Below are 14,324 nucleotides of genomic sequence, written 5' to 3'. Positions count from 1 at the left end.
ATTTTTAACTGCTAATTCTACCTCTAAGAATTTATAAAGAAATAATCAGAAATTTGGTAAAATATGTGTATACAAAGGTGTCATTACCATTTATAATCAATACAAACTGTAATTTTGCTATTGCCAGAAAATGTTTGATAATTAATTATTAATATACCAACTCCATAAATATTACATAGCAATTTAAAAAACATTTTTAAATGGAGGAAGGGATAATGCTAACGGAAGAGTAAGGTATCAGAACCAGATGTGTGCTTGCACAGGCAGACATATGGATTGTTATTATTTTTTTTAATAAAAGATCATGTTTTAATTTTATATTCAAAGGATTATTTATTCTCTTCAGCAGCATCATTCAAAAATAACAACCAGTTTGTTGTTGTTAAGTGCCGTTGAGTCAGTTCCGACTCACATCAATCCTGCATAGGGTTTCCAAGGAGCAGCTGGTAAGCTTGAACCCTCAACCCTGTGCTTCAAACTGACCTTGCAGTCCAGCGCATTAACCCACAATGCCACACCAGGACTCCAATAACCAGTTTAGCATTCCATTTTTTGAAAACGCAAAATATACCTGAAGTACGTAGTCAAGAGCTATGTGTCGAAAACATTTTCTTGTTGCTGTCAGAATGTTTGTGGCTTCTTCAACTTCATGCTGTTTGTTTCTTTGTACTTGAGCATTTTTTACTAATGCATTTTCTTTTTCTTCACTGACTTTTTCAAACTGCTTCTTGGCATCTTTGAATTTTCTAAGATCTCTAAAAGGTAAGAACTTAGTGAAATTCTCATAAAACTTTACTGATTAAAATCTATTCAGCAAAAAAAATCAGTCAGACACAAAGGATAGATACTATAGGATCCCAATTATAACGAGTATCTGCAATAGGCAGTCGCACAGAGATAGGAGATTAGTGGTTTTGCCAAGGACTGGGAGAGAGTGTCCTAGGCAGATATTATCTGATGGGTACTGAACTGCTGTTTGAAGAAATGAAAAATTTTAGAAAACAGTGGTGATGATTGTATAACAGTGTAAACGTAGTCAACGTCACTGGAGAGCAATTTAAAAATGGGTAAAATGGCATTATTTCCTGTTACATATATATATATATATATATATATATATATATATATATATAATTACAATTAAAGTGTTAAATTAAAAAAAAAAAACTTCAGCAAAATAACATTTAGAATGAATTCCTATGTTCCTGCATTTGTTGTGCCTTGCATTGACCTTTACTAGTTCTTCCAACTAAAATATGATATGAGAGGGCTCCAAAAAAGTTCATGGAAAATACAATGAAAAAAATCTGGCTTCACAATTATATATTAATCGCAATATAGTCAGCTAACATTTCTAGAAAATTTGAGGAGAAAAAAAATGATCACACTAAAGTTGTTGTTGTTATTTAGACCGATAGCAACCTTGTATAAGGTTTTGAAGAGCAGCTAGTGAGCTTGAACTGCCAACCTTGTGGTTAGCAGTCTAGTGCTTATCCTACAGCACCACACCAGGGTCCAAACTAACAATGCAAGAACACGAAGAGGTAAAGTTTTATTCGTTTTCTAAAGACAAATTCAGTCATATACCACTGTTTAACCAAGTGATTTTTAAATAGTAGTATATATGAATTACATTAAGTAATTTATTTAAAATGTAATTTCCAAGGCCCTCTTCCCAAAGATTGCCATATATTAGTCTTTGGTATAAACCCTAAAAATCTGTTGTTTGGTGGTTGTGGTGGGTTTTAAGACACATCTCTGGTTTTGCTTCTATGAATGGGCTACAAACCACACTTTAACAAACATCAATTAAAACAATCATTTCTTGTTAAAGGGAATTACTTGGTCAAACAGCATGGATATTTTATGTCTTAGTTTACACAATACACAATGCTTTTCTCAAACAGTTGAGTACCAATAAAAGGTAACAGTATTCATGTGAATAGTCTGAAAATCTTAAATTCTTCATGTATTAATGAGTTTAGGTAATCTTACTAAAAGACTACATAAAAAATAATCATTTAAAAAGAACCTGACACTGGTTTTTAAGCCAGTTTCATCTGTCTCAAAAATAAAATTACTTCTGAATCCCAAAGAAAGCATAACACCCCTTTGCTTTTACTTTATCTACCAAGGGACTAGGCAAAATAACTTGACCACAAAGAATTATTAAAAAATGAACTATGTAAGAGACAGACATTAAACTCTTCCAAAGAAGCCACAAATTTTAATTCAAATGCTCTGTGAGGAGGTTTGCTGACAGTGCTAACAATCATGAGATAACTTATAAGGAATCTGAAAGACATCATCACAGGACAATAAATCTTAACTTATTAAAACAGCAGTACATTATGTTAGTGATATCTGACATTATATACTGCTTATAGAATCTCTAAAAGTTATCCTGAATACAGTATCATAATCAGCTTTATATTATTTTGTATTCAGTCAGAAATTAAAAGAGAAACACTGAATAATTCAGATGAAAAAGGAAAGCTTGGATCCCTATTATGGAACATTTAGAATTTTTTTCTAATTTTAATTCACATATAAAATATGACTTACAAAACACAAAAGGGTCAATCATATCTAGAGAAACGTATACAACTCCACTACTTGTTTTCTTATACAAAAGGGTTTCATAAAGTTCACGGAAAAATGGAATTAAAAGATATTGGAATTTTTTCCATGAACTTTTTGAAGTCACCATCTTCCCCTCATACAATCCATTATCATATGGTGAAAGAAAATACCATATTGAGACATGGAAAACTTAATTCAAATGTAATGACCAATAAATACTATTTCAACCACTTTTGGGGGTTGCTTTTATTATGCAAGGTCATTAGATTTCTTATTTACACTTAAAATTCAAAATACAAAACAAGCAAGTATAATCTTACGCTATGTGTCCTGAACACACATAGGGGCTTCTAAAAATTTGTGGGAAAATTCCAGTAACTTTTAATTCAATTTTTCCACAAACTATTTGAAGCCCCCTCATATTTCAAGGTATAAATCGATTCACTGAAAGACATGAAGTTTTATCTTCTTACAAAGTAAGTCATGAAAAACTGCAATATACATTTGGGAAAGGAAAACAACCCTAATATTTTCAGAAATTCATATTCCGTAATCTCTTTTGAAAGATACCAATCCCCAGATGTGATCATTAACTGGCTGTTCTCTTTCTCTTCACTGTAGTTGACTTACTCTTTAACAAAGTTCTGAAGCTGTGCTTTAATTGATCTCTGAGTCTGATCAAACAGGATCTAAAAGATAAAATATAACATTAAAAATTACAAAAGAAGGCAAATAAAATCATTTTTCATGTATTTCTGTAAAACCGCAACCTACTTTATACCCCAATTCTAGTAACATCTATACTCCTTATTAAAAAAATATGTAAGAAATAATTAGCTTTTTTTCTTTAAAACCTGAAAATGATTAAGCCAATTTCAACTACCTAAAAAAAAAAACTGCTTCTATTTACAGAAACAAACCAATCTGCTACAAAATTTAAACAGGATACTCCAAATAATGTTGATGTTAGGTGTCATTCAGTTGTGACTCATAGCAACTCAGTGTCAGGTTTCCAAGGAGCAACTGGTGGACTTGAACTGCTGACCAGTTTATCCTATAGTTCTTGATTTTATTTCAGGCTTTGGAAGACCCTCTAAAAGAGTTAACAAATTCCATTCCATCTACCACAGATGTAAGGACCAATAAATATATACTTGCTCCAATATATCAAAATACACCAAATGTAAACAACCATGCTGTTGTTAAGTGCTATCTATCTCACAGGGTTGCCGAAGCGCAGATGGTGTGTTTGAACCGCCAATCTTGTGGCTAGCAGTCAAGTGCTTGTTCTATTATTTATTCTTTAAGGTCAAAAGCAAAAATAAAATTTTATTTCTCAAGACAATATTCAACACTATTTATGTGATAATACATTTGTGTCATAAATTTTACAAGACTTTACACGCGAATTCTAAAGTATTTATATAATTTACAGATACACTTCATATAGAGCTAAAACAGATGTCCAACGAACAGGTGAAAAAATAAGTATGTGTAGTTTTAAATCCTATGTCTTCCTGTAACTGGGGGGGGAACAAACACCTCACTAATTAGTTGTTTGTGTTTTTTTAAAACCATACAACAATTAAATTTTCTCTGAAATTTTGCTATTAGCAAAGTCTTACATTCTTCCATAAATACCAAACACACAAACACATGCACTCATGTCTGGATTTAGTACAGAAATTCAAAATTTGACAATTTACTTGCAGAGGAAAAAACAAAAATACTGTTTTCTACACTATTGTTAAAGAACTGAGCCCCAAGCTAAGCAGATAAAAAAAAGAAAATTATGCATAAGCCAATTAAATAGAAAATCAACAAAGAAAAATAATTACTATCCAAAGCTCCTTTTTAAAAAAGAAAATCTACATAACTGATATAAATCTCTAGCCAAAATGATCAGGAATAAAGGAAAAAGGGCAAAATTTCCAGTATCAAGAGAAAAGGTGACTTCACTACAGATTCTACAGATTTGAACAGGATAATTGAGGATGTGAGGTAACAATTTCATATCAATAAATTCAACATAAAATGGAAATTTTATTTGAGAGACCCAAACTACCAAAACCCATTCAAGAAAAAAGGAATAACCTGAACAGAATTTTAAAAATACAATTTGTGATAACAGATTTCTCACATCTTATACAATTAAATCTACATCTACATGTTGCTATTGTTAGGTGTCACTGAATCAGTTACAAGTCACAGCAACCCTACGTACAATACAACAAAACACGGTCAGATCTGTGCTATCCTCTCTGTCGTTGCTGTATTTGAACTCATGCAGCCACTGCGTGTCAATCCACCTTGTTGCAAGGCTTCCTCTTTTTTGCAGACCCTCTACTTTACCAAGCATGATGGCCGTCTCCAGGAATTGGTCCCTCCTGATAGAATATCCAAAGTACATGATACGAAGGCTTGCCATCTTAGCATCTAATCAGCATGCCGGCCATGCTTCTACCAAGACAGATTTGTTCATTCTTCTTGCAATATATTCAATACTCTTCACCAGCACCATCATTCTTCTATGGTCCTACTTATCACTGTCCAACTTTCACACGCATATAAGGTGATTGAAAATACCATTTATTATTGAGTCAGGTGTACCTTTGCTCTCTTAACACTTTAAAGAGTCTATTGCAGCAGATATGTCCAATGTAATACAGCCTTTAAATTCTTGGCTGCTGCTTCTATAGGTATTAATGGCTGATCCAAGTAATAGCAAATCCCTGAAACTTCAATCTTTTCATTTATCATGACGTTACTTATTGGTCCAGTTATAAGGATTCTTGTTTTGTTTTGTTTATATTGAGGTGTGATCCCTACTGAAGGCTATAGTCTTTGATCTTCATCAGTTGGTATTTCACTTTCAGCAAGCAAGGTTGTAGCATCTGCATATCACAGTTTGCTAATGGATCTTCCTCCAATTCTGACCCCACATCCTTCTTCATAAAGCCCAGCTAGCCATATATGTTGTTGCTGTTGTTAAGTGCTGTCGAATCCATTCTGACTCATAGAGACCCTGTATAGGAATACTTGGTGGGTTTGAACCACCAACCGTGCAGCTAGTAATCCAGTGCTTATTCTACAGTGTCATACCTGGACACCTAGATCTTGCCCTAGAAGAATGACACTCTAGATACACACAAAAACACGCATGGAACTATGGATAGCCAGCTTATTCATAACTGCCTAAAATTGGAAATAGCCCTAATGTTCTTCAACCAATAAATACAGAAACACCAAGTATGGTACATCCATACAATGGAATACTACTCAGGCATAAAAATGAAGAAAATATTAATGTATGCAACAAGATGGATGAATCTCAAATGCATTTTGCTAGGTGTAATAAGCCAAAGTCAGTAAACGACAGTATGATTTCATTTATATAGCATTTAGGAAAAGGCACAACTGTAACGATGGAGACCAACTTGGTGATTTTCAGCGAGAGAAGCGATTGATTAATGATGGAGCACACCATGAGAGTAGCTGGGGTTGGTGGGATTGTTGTGTAGCTTCATTACTGTGCAGCATTTGTCAAAATAGAAAGCTGTATTATTTCACAAGGAAGAAATTTCATTATGGTCATATTTAAAATAGGAAGAACCGTTTTGATATAACTAATGTACCTAAAAGAAACAACATGACTAAAAGGACCGCTGACTGGAAGGGTAGCTACAGAAACAAAAATCAACAAAAAGAGAATACTACCAGCATTTCTGGAACACTACGAGTTATGAAAACTGTCCATATAGTAGGGCATAAATCAAGAGTATGACATCACACATACGTTATCTGACCTCAAAAAGATTAAGTTACACTAAAAAGTGTTCAAGGGAAAGAAGTACGCCACATAAAAAAAGTCCATACAGATATGATTGCATTTAGCTGAAGCTATCGACCAAGCAAAATTAACCTATGGAAGAAAACCCAAACAGTAATTGCCTCTGGGAGTATGGGTTGGGGGCTTTCTGACAAAGTCCATGGAAGAAACCTTTCTGGGTGATGGTACCGATCTTTACCTTGTAATGAGCCTGGTTATACAAGTGTGTGAATTTGTCAAAATTCAGTGAATGGTACACTTGGGATCTCTCTCTATATAACTGTTTTTCGATTTTACCTTGGGAAATTTTTTAAATTATACTAAAAATTCTCTCGTAAATTATATGCAGGTAAAATGTTTAGGAGGGAAGAGTACCACTGTCTACAAACTATTCTGAAATGTATTGCTAATAGATGAATTGATTCTTGAAGAGGGGTAGGTAGATAAGTAGATAGCTATATAATAAAGCAAACAGTAAAATATAGCCAGGGTGAGTATATGAATGCTTACTGTACAATCATTTCAACTTTCAATAATAATAAAGCAGTCAGAAAAAGTCAACCTCCCCCAAATAAGATAATCAAAACACTTCCCACAAAGAAAACTCCAGTCCCAAATATCTCCACTTGAATTCTAGCAAATATTTAAGGAAGGAAAGTGGAAAATGCTACGCAGACTTTTCCAAAAAGTTCTCTTCTATCAGAACATGTATTCTGTAAGAAAACTCATCTGAGACATAAAATTATACAAAAACACTGCAAGAAAAGAAAGATACAAGCAAATATCCTTCCTGAATACAAGATTAAAATATTCTTAGTAATATATAACAAAAACACATAGCAACAATAAATAAAAATGACAGCACATCATAAACCAAGTGGAATCTATTACAGGAATGTAAGAATGATTTAATATATATATATATTTTAAATCAATAGATACAGGGTCACCAAACTAACCAAGCTAAAAATGAAAGACTATATAATTATCTCAAAAGATGCCAAAAAGCATTTCACAAGTTCCAACATTCATTTCTAATGAAAACTCTCAGCAATTCAGGAACAGACGGAAACTACCGTAACCTATTATAGTACATATGCTAAAAGGCTATAGCTAACAACATATTGGAATGCTGGTGGTAGTGTGGGCTAAGCACTGGACCGCTAACCGTGAGGTTGGCAGTTCAAACCCACCAGTCACTGCACAGGACAAACATGAGGCTTTCTGTACCTGTATAGATTTCCATCTTCAGAAACCTATACACAGTTACTATGAGTCTTAACTGACTTGATGGCACTTAACAAGAACAGTAACTATATATTCAGCAGTAAAAGGCTAAAAACTTTCACCCAAAGATAAATTAACAAGTCGGGGAGGTCTACACTTTCATCACTTCTATTCAGTAGTATACTTTTAAGTTCCAGCAATCAATAAAAAATTTAAAATAAAAAGAATGCAATTTTAAAAAGAAAGAAATCCATCTTTACCTATAAGTAACATGACCACTTATGTAAATGAATGTATTTAGAAAGACTGCAGAAACAAAATCAACATACAAAACTCAGTTTTATTTCTATTTACTAGCAATGAACAATTGGAAATAAAAAATATACATTTACAATAACAACAAAATACAAGAAACGGCTAGGAACGACTTTGGCAAAACATAAGATTTGTACAGCGAAGACTAAAAATACTGCTAAGATAAATAAAACCTAAATAAATAGGAAGACATACAGAAGTCTCAATACTGGTAAAATGTTCATCACCACCAAATTGATCGGTAAAGTCAATGTAAACCAAATCAAAATGCCAGTTAAACTTTGTGTAGAAATTGAAAAGCCGATTCTAAAATCTATACGGAAATGCAAGGACCCAGAATTGTCAAAACAACTTTGAAAAAGAGAAAAAAAAGTTGAAATGCCTACATTATTTGATTTCAAGACTTATTATTAAAACTACACCAATCAAGCACTGTGATAATGACATGAAGGTAGACAAAGAGAAAAATGAAAACTAAGGGAGTCCAGAAACAGACCCACACAATTGTGGGGCTTTTTTGTTTGTTTGTTTGTTTATGTACAAAAGGTTCTAACAAAGAAAAGCTAATGTTTTGAGTAAATGGTGCTAGAACAAACAACCGGAGAACCGTATGTATTTTAAAAAATGAATTTTAACTGTTATCACACAGCATATACAGAAAGCAGATAAAAATTAGATCACAAAACTGAACTTCTGGAAGAAAACATAAGATAAAACTTTAGTGAAGTTGGGCTAAGCAAAAATTTATTCATGGACTACAAAAGAAACTTCATTAAAAAAAAACAATTTATAAATTGACTTTATTAATTTTCTTAATTTTTGGTCTTTAAAAAGAACTGCTTTGTCAAATATGAAAATGACAAGCCAAAACTAAAGAAGGAAAATATCTACAAAACATATACCCAACAAAAGACACATCTAGGATTTGTAAATGACTTTCACAACTCAATTATCAGATAACTGTTCTTTTTTTAATGTGCATAATATTTGAATAGACATTTCACCAGAGAAATGTTGTATGAGACCAATGTTGTAAAAAAAAAAAAATTTTTTTTTTTTTTACTTCAAATGTTACTTAAATATCTATTTTGGTCAGGCATTAGATTTTAAAAAAAAAAGGTATCCTGCTTTCATAGAGCTAGCAGAGCTCTAAGAAGGATAGAACAAACAGTATTTTACTCTTTCTTTTGCCGCCTCTTCAATGACACTTAACAACAACAGCAGGTTTACAAGCTGATTGATTCTGGAGAGAAGTCAACTTCATCTTTAACACAGAGAATTGTCTATATTCGTGCATAAGAGAAAAAAGTCATCTGTATATCTAGGATTTACAGCATACACAAGTTTCAGTCGTGAAAGGAAGAATCTAATCTAGGTTTGGTCTGTTGAAATTGCATTTCTCTGCTATCAGATGAATCCAGCTTCTATCTAGGAATCATGCTGAACTACATGATCTACCATCCACTACCTACTTACCATCTTTAGTGCCTACTGTATGCCTAGAGTCCTGGAGTAGTGTTTCCGGTTAATGCGCTGGACTGCAAGGTCAGTTTGAACCTCAAGGTTGGTGGTTCAAGCTCACCAACCGCTCCTCGGAAACCCTATACAGGGTTGCTATGGGTCGGAACCAACTTGACAGCATGTAACAAACAGCAGCAGATATTACAGAGCTCTGGCAGCATAGTGGATTATGAGCTGAGCTGCTAACCAAAAGGTTAGCAGTTCAAATCTACCAGGTGCTCTGTGGGAGAAAGATGAGGTTTCCTGCTTCCATAAAGATTTACAGCCTTGGAAACCCCATACAGGCTCAGTGTGAGTCAGAACCGACTCTATGGCACACCACCGCCATAGTAGAAATTGTATAAGTTTTCACAGCACCACTTCTGGTCTGGCAGATAAGCCTCTTCTGAAGACCCAAGTCTTCTCTTGCTTCAGTGGATTCCATAGCCAACCAGCCCACCAAAACGGAGAGAGAACTTTCAAGTTTTTTTGATAAAAGAAACAATCTGTGATGTTTACAGGGGTGAAAGAGGGAAAATTATTCATGGGCTAGAGGGTAGATACATGTTAACATGGATGACAGGCAGGCACTATACAACAAGAGGAAGGTTAGCAAAGGAAAGATGAAGGTAGCGGGAGACACATGGAGGGATGCAGTGGTGAAAGTGAATACAGGTAAATACTGTTAACTGTTGGTACATGGAGGGGGTTTGCAATCATGTAATGACGCAAAATATATGATTTTTGAATGTAAAACTGGTGATCCACTCTGTAAACCTTCAATTCACAAAAAGTTGTGGGGGGGAAACAAGAATGCAGCAGAATTAATATTCAGTGGCATCCAAAGTCCCTAAAAGGTCATGCATCGTCTCATACCACCCTCCTGAAAGCCAGCTACTGCAATGAAAGGTTAAGAAGTTTGACTACAGCCTGGTGAGAAAAGGCCACCCCCAGACTGTGACAAAGATCTAAGAAAATGAGACACCACAGGAAGAAAGAAACCTGGTCAACCTCACCCACTCTAGCCACCCCAAACCACAAGTCAGCATGAAGAGGAATGGAAAGGAGGCGGCCCCTCCTGGCCCTGCTCAAGTAAATAGTGGTAGTGGTTTTAAGTCATTTAGTTTTGCTAAACAGTCAGAAACAACGGAATCAACCCAGTTAAACTGAATATTTTAGTCACCATTTACAGTTTTGTGCACACTGTAAAGCATCTTTTTTTTTTGCTCCTATTTTTCACATTTTCCTACAAACAATGAAATGTATAGTCCTTAGCAGCAGCCACAGCATCTGGTATTAAATACTCTTAATAAAATATCATTGGTTTTGTTATTATTCTGTTGTTATTCCTTGATATTTATTTATCATTGACTTTTTATATTAATTAGTGAAAGTCTGAATCATGATGAAAGTCCTTATCTTTTTTTTAACGATTAAAAAATTATTTCGGATAAGTTATCCAATTAAATCATTTAAATGTGATTAAAGGCTTTTACAGATTTAAAAATACTTTGAACACTTGCTTTTCTGAACATATATGAATATAGTATTTGTTGAATTTAATAAAATTATTTTCTCTTTTATTTACAAATGTTCAATTTGTAGACTCTTTCAATACAAATTGTTTTAAAACTATTTACGAATATAAAAATTACTTATATACATATGTTTTATGTACTCATATATACACATGTGCAGATATGCAATCCATTTATGAACCTTAAGAAATATATTATGGTATTTCATACTGACCTTTGTTATTTCCCCACCATAATGGACATCTTTTTCATTAAATTGAGAACGTCATTAGACTGAGAAGATAAACATAATAGTTCAAAATTCTCTTCCTCAGTATAAATATATTTTTTATATCAAAGGATAATTAAGTAAAGTAATGGGGCCAAGAAAATTATGTAGCACTTCACCACAAGATATCCATTTCATACAGAAAAGGTTTTGTACTCTAAACCTCTGCAAACATAAAATAAGAATAAAGCTCTTTCATGGTATCTGTTATCACAATATCAGACTATGAAGCTAATTATAAGGTTACCAAAAAAAGAGCGAGGGTCAATAGGCTATGAGCCTTGCTCAATACCCCTACCTGAATAGAAAATGTCAGAACTTTGTGGTTTCCAAAGAAGCATACAGAAAAGATGCCACATTTGGAGCAATAGATTAATAGATGCATTTGATGGCATGCCAGATAAATACAGCACTAATCACTACCCTAGAAAGTCACTATATTATCACTGCATAGTGATTATCCTGCACATGTTAATAAATGTGAATTCCCTTGAATAGAAAATTATCTTGGAAGAAGACTGCTTTGCAAAGAATTATCAAAACAAACGCTAAAGGATGAAATATTCAAAATACTTGAAAGGAAACCTTTGAAACAAACCAACAAACAGAAAAAGGTATTACAGAAAAATTATATGTTTGTATAGTGCAGCCACGACAGCAAGAAATAAAGGCTTTATATTAAGAATTCATATATAGGATCACTACCAGTCACCTGTCAGTTTATTGTACTGTGGTGTCTTGTGTGTTACTGTGATTCAGGAAGCTATGCCACAGGTATTTGAAATACCAGCAGGGTCACCCATAGTGAACAGGGTTCTGATGAGCTTCCAGACTAAGATGGACTAGGAAGGAGAAGAGACAGACTGCTTCCGAATATTTAGTCACTGAAAACCTTATGAATAGCAGTGGAACACTCTCAGATAGGACCAGACTATTGAATATTGAAACACAAAGAAGAGCACCAGACAGGAGGGACCAGTCCCTAAAGAAGGACATCATGCTCAGTAAAGTGGAAGGTCAGCGAAAAAAGGAAAAATGAAATGGATTGGCACAGTGACAACAGTAATAGGCTCAAGCGTAACAACAGTTGTACGCATGGTGCCGTACAGGGTAGTGTTTGGTTCTGCTGTGCATAACTATGAATTAGTACCGACTCAACAGCACCTAACAACAACAATGTAAGATATCGAGTAAATATATTATTTCACATGATCTCTCTCATTTATAAGTTTGTGCAGTTATAAATCCCAAACTTATTGTTATCAAAATAATGAATGAATCTAACAAAAACTTAAAAGTCACTTAGTTTCTTCCATTTTCAGCATTTGTAAAGAAATGGCATAAAAATATCAGTCTCTGCTATTTCATAAAAAAGTGCATTGGCTGTCCAAGGAAAAATGTTACCTAATTTATAAGTTAAAAATAAAATATAAAAAGTTTGACACATCAAAAAAAGAAGAACCAAAATGAAGACATTAACACAACATCTCTAATAATCAGAAGAAGTCCAGTAAAGTAAACCTACAGTCACCAGAAGAAAAGAAATGATAAAGATTAGAGCAGAAATAAATGAGATAGAAAACAGAAAAAGTATGAAGTATCAACAAGACAAGAAGCTAGTTCTTTGAAAAGATTTTAAAAATTGACAAACCATTGGTAAATCTAACAAAAGAAAAGAGGGGACAGACAAAAAACATGCATAAGAAACTACATGAGTGCCATCACAACAGAGCCAATGGAAATAAAAAAGGGTAATAACAGAATACTATGAAGAGTTGTACTCCAACAAATTTGAAAATCTAGATGAAATAGGTACATTTTGAGAAAAACATGACCTACCTAAACTTTCACTGAGTGAAGTAGAAAACTTGAACAGACCTATAACAAAAGAAGAAATTGATCAGGATATCCAAAACTTCCAACCAAAAATGTCCAGGTCCAGATGGCTTTACTGATGAATTTTACCAAACATTTAGAGAAGAACTGACACCAATTCTACTCAAACTATTCTAGAATATAGAAAAGGATGGAAAATTTCCTGATACATTTTATGAAGCAAGCATAATCCTAATAGCAAAACCAAGCAAGGACATCACTAAAAAAGAAAATTATAGACCAATATCCCTCATGAACATAGATGCAAAAATTGTCAACAAAATCCTAGTCAACAGAATTCAACAACATATCAAAAATATAATACATCATGACCAAGCGGGATTCCTAACAGATATGCAAGGATGGTTCAATACTAGAAAAACAACCAATGTAATCCACCATATAAATTTTAAAAAAGGGGAAATAACCACATGATCATATCAATTGATGTAGAAAAGGCATCTGATAAAATCTAACTCCCATTTCTGATAAAATGACTCAATAAAGTAAGAATTGGAGGGAAATTCCTCAACATAATTAAAAGCATATGTACAAAACCAACTGCCAACATTACTATCAGTGGAGAGAAACTGAAAGCTTTCCCTTTGCAAACAGGAGCCAGACAAAGATGTCCTTTGTCACCACTCCTATTCAATATTGTGTTGCAAGTCTTAGCCAGAGCTATAAGGAAAGAAAGGGAAACTAAAGGCATCCAAATTGGTTAAGAAGAAGTTAAACTCTCTCAACTTGCAGATGATATATGATCCTATACATAGAAAATCCCAAAGACTCAGCAAAAGAATTATTGAAACTCGTTGGAAGATTCAGCAAAGTGGCAGGGTACATGATCAACATACAAAAATCAATTGGATTCCTCTATAATAATAGATAGCTCTGAAAGGATATTACAAAAACAATACCATTTACAACAGGGTGAAATATTCAGGAAAAAATCTCACTAGAGAAACAGAAATATAAAACACCAGAGATATCATTGCTGATGTCCAGTGGATCTTGGCTGAAAGCAGAGAATATCAAAAAGATGTTTACCTATGTTTTACTGACTACGCAAAGGCTTTCGATTGTGTGGATCATGACAAGCTATGGACAACACTGAGAAGTATGAGTATTCCAGAACACTTAATTGTACTTCTGAGGAATCTGAACCTGGACCAAGAAGCAGTTGTTC

General features: G+C 33.8%; 1 protein-coding gene across 1 annotated transcript in view; it reads right to left on the bottom strand.

Moving 5' to 3' along the window:
• ACAP2 (ArfGAP with coiled-coil, ankyrin repeat and PH domains 2) overlaps positions 1-14,324 on the bottom strand; it is a 178,283-nt gene that overhangs the window by 73,658 nt on the left and 90,301 nt on the right. Inside the window, exons 5-6 of the mRNA XM_006869416.1 lie at positions 3,214-3,272; positions 572-755 (exon numbers count right to left, since the gene is read on the bottom strand). Coding sequence (XP_006869478.1) covers positions 572-755; positions 3,214-3,272 — 243 coding nt within the window. The remainder of the gene's footprint in view (positions 1-571; positions 756-3,213; positions 3,273-14,324) is intronic.

The sequence above is a fragment of the Chrysochloris asiatica genome, unplaced genomic scaffold (assembly GCF_000296735.1).
Source record: "Chrysochloris asiatica unplaced genomic scaffold, ChrAsi1.0 scaffold00130, whole genome shotgun sequence".
NCBI lineage: Eukaryota > Metazoa > Chordata > Mammalia > Afrosoricida > Chrysochloridae > Chrysochloris > Chrysochloris asiatica.
The sequence above is the reverse complement of the archived record's forward strand: the minus strand, read 5'-3'. Positions and strand labels throughout refer to the sequence as shown.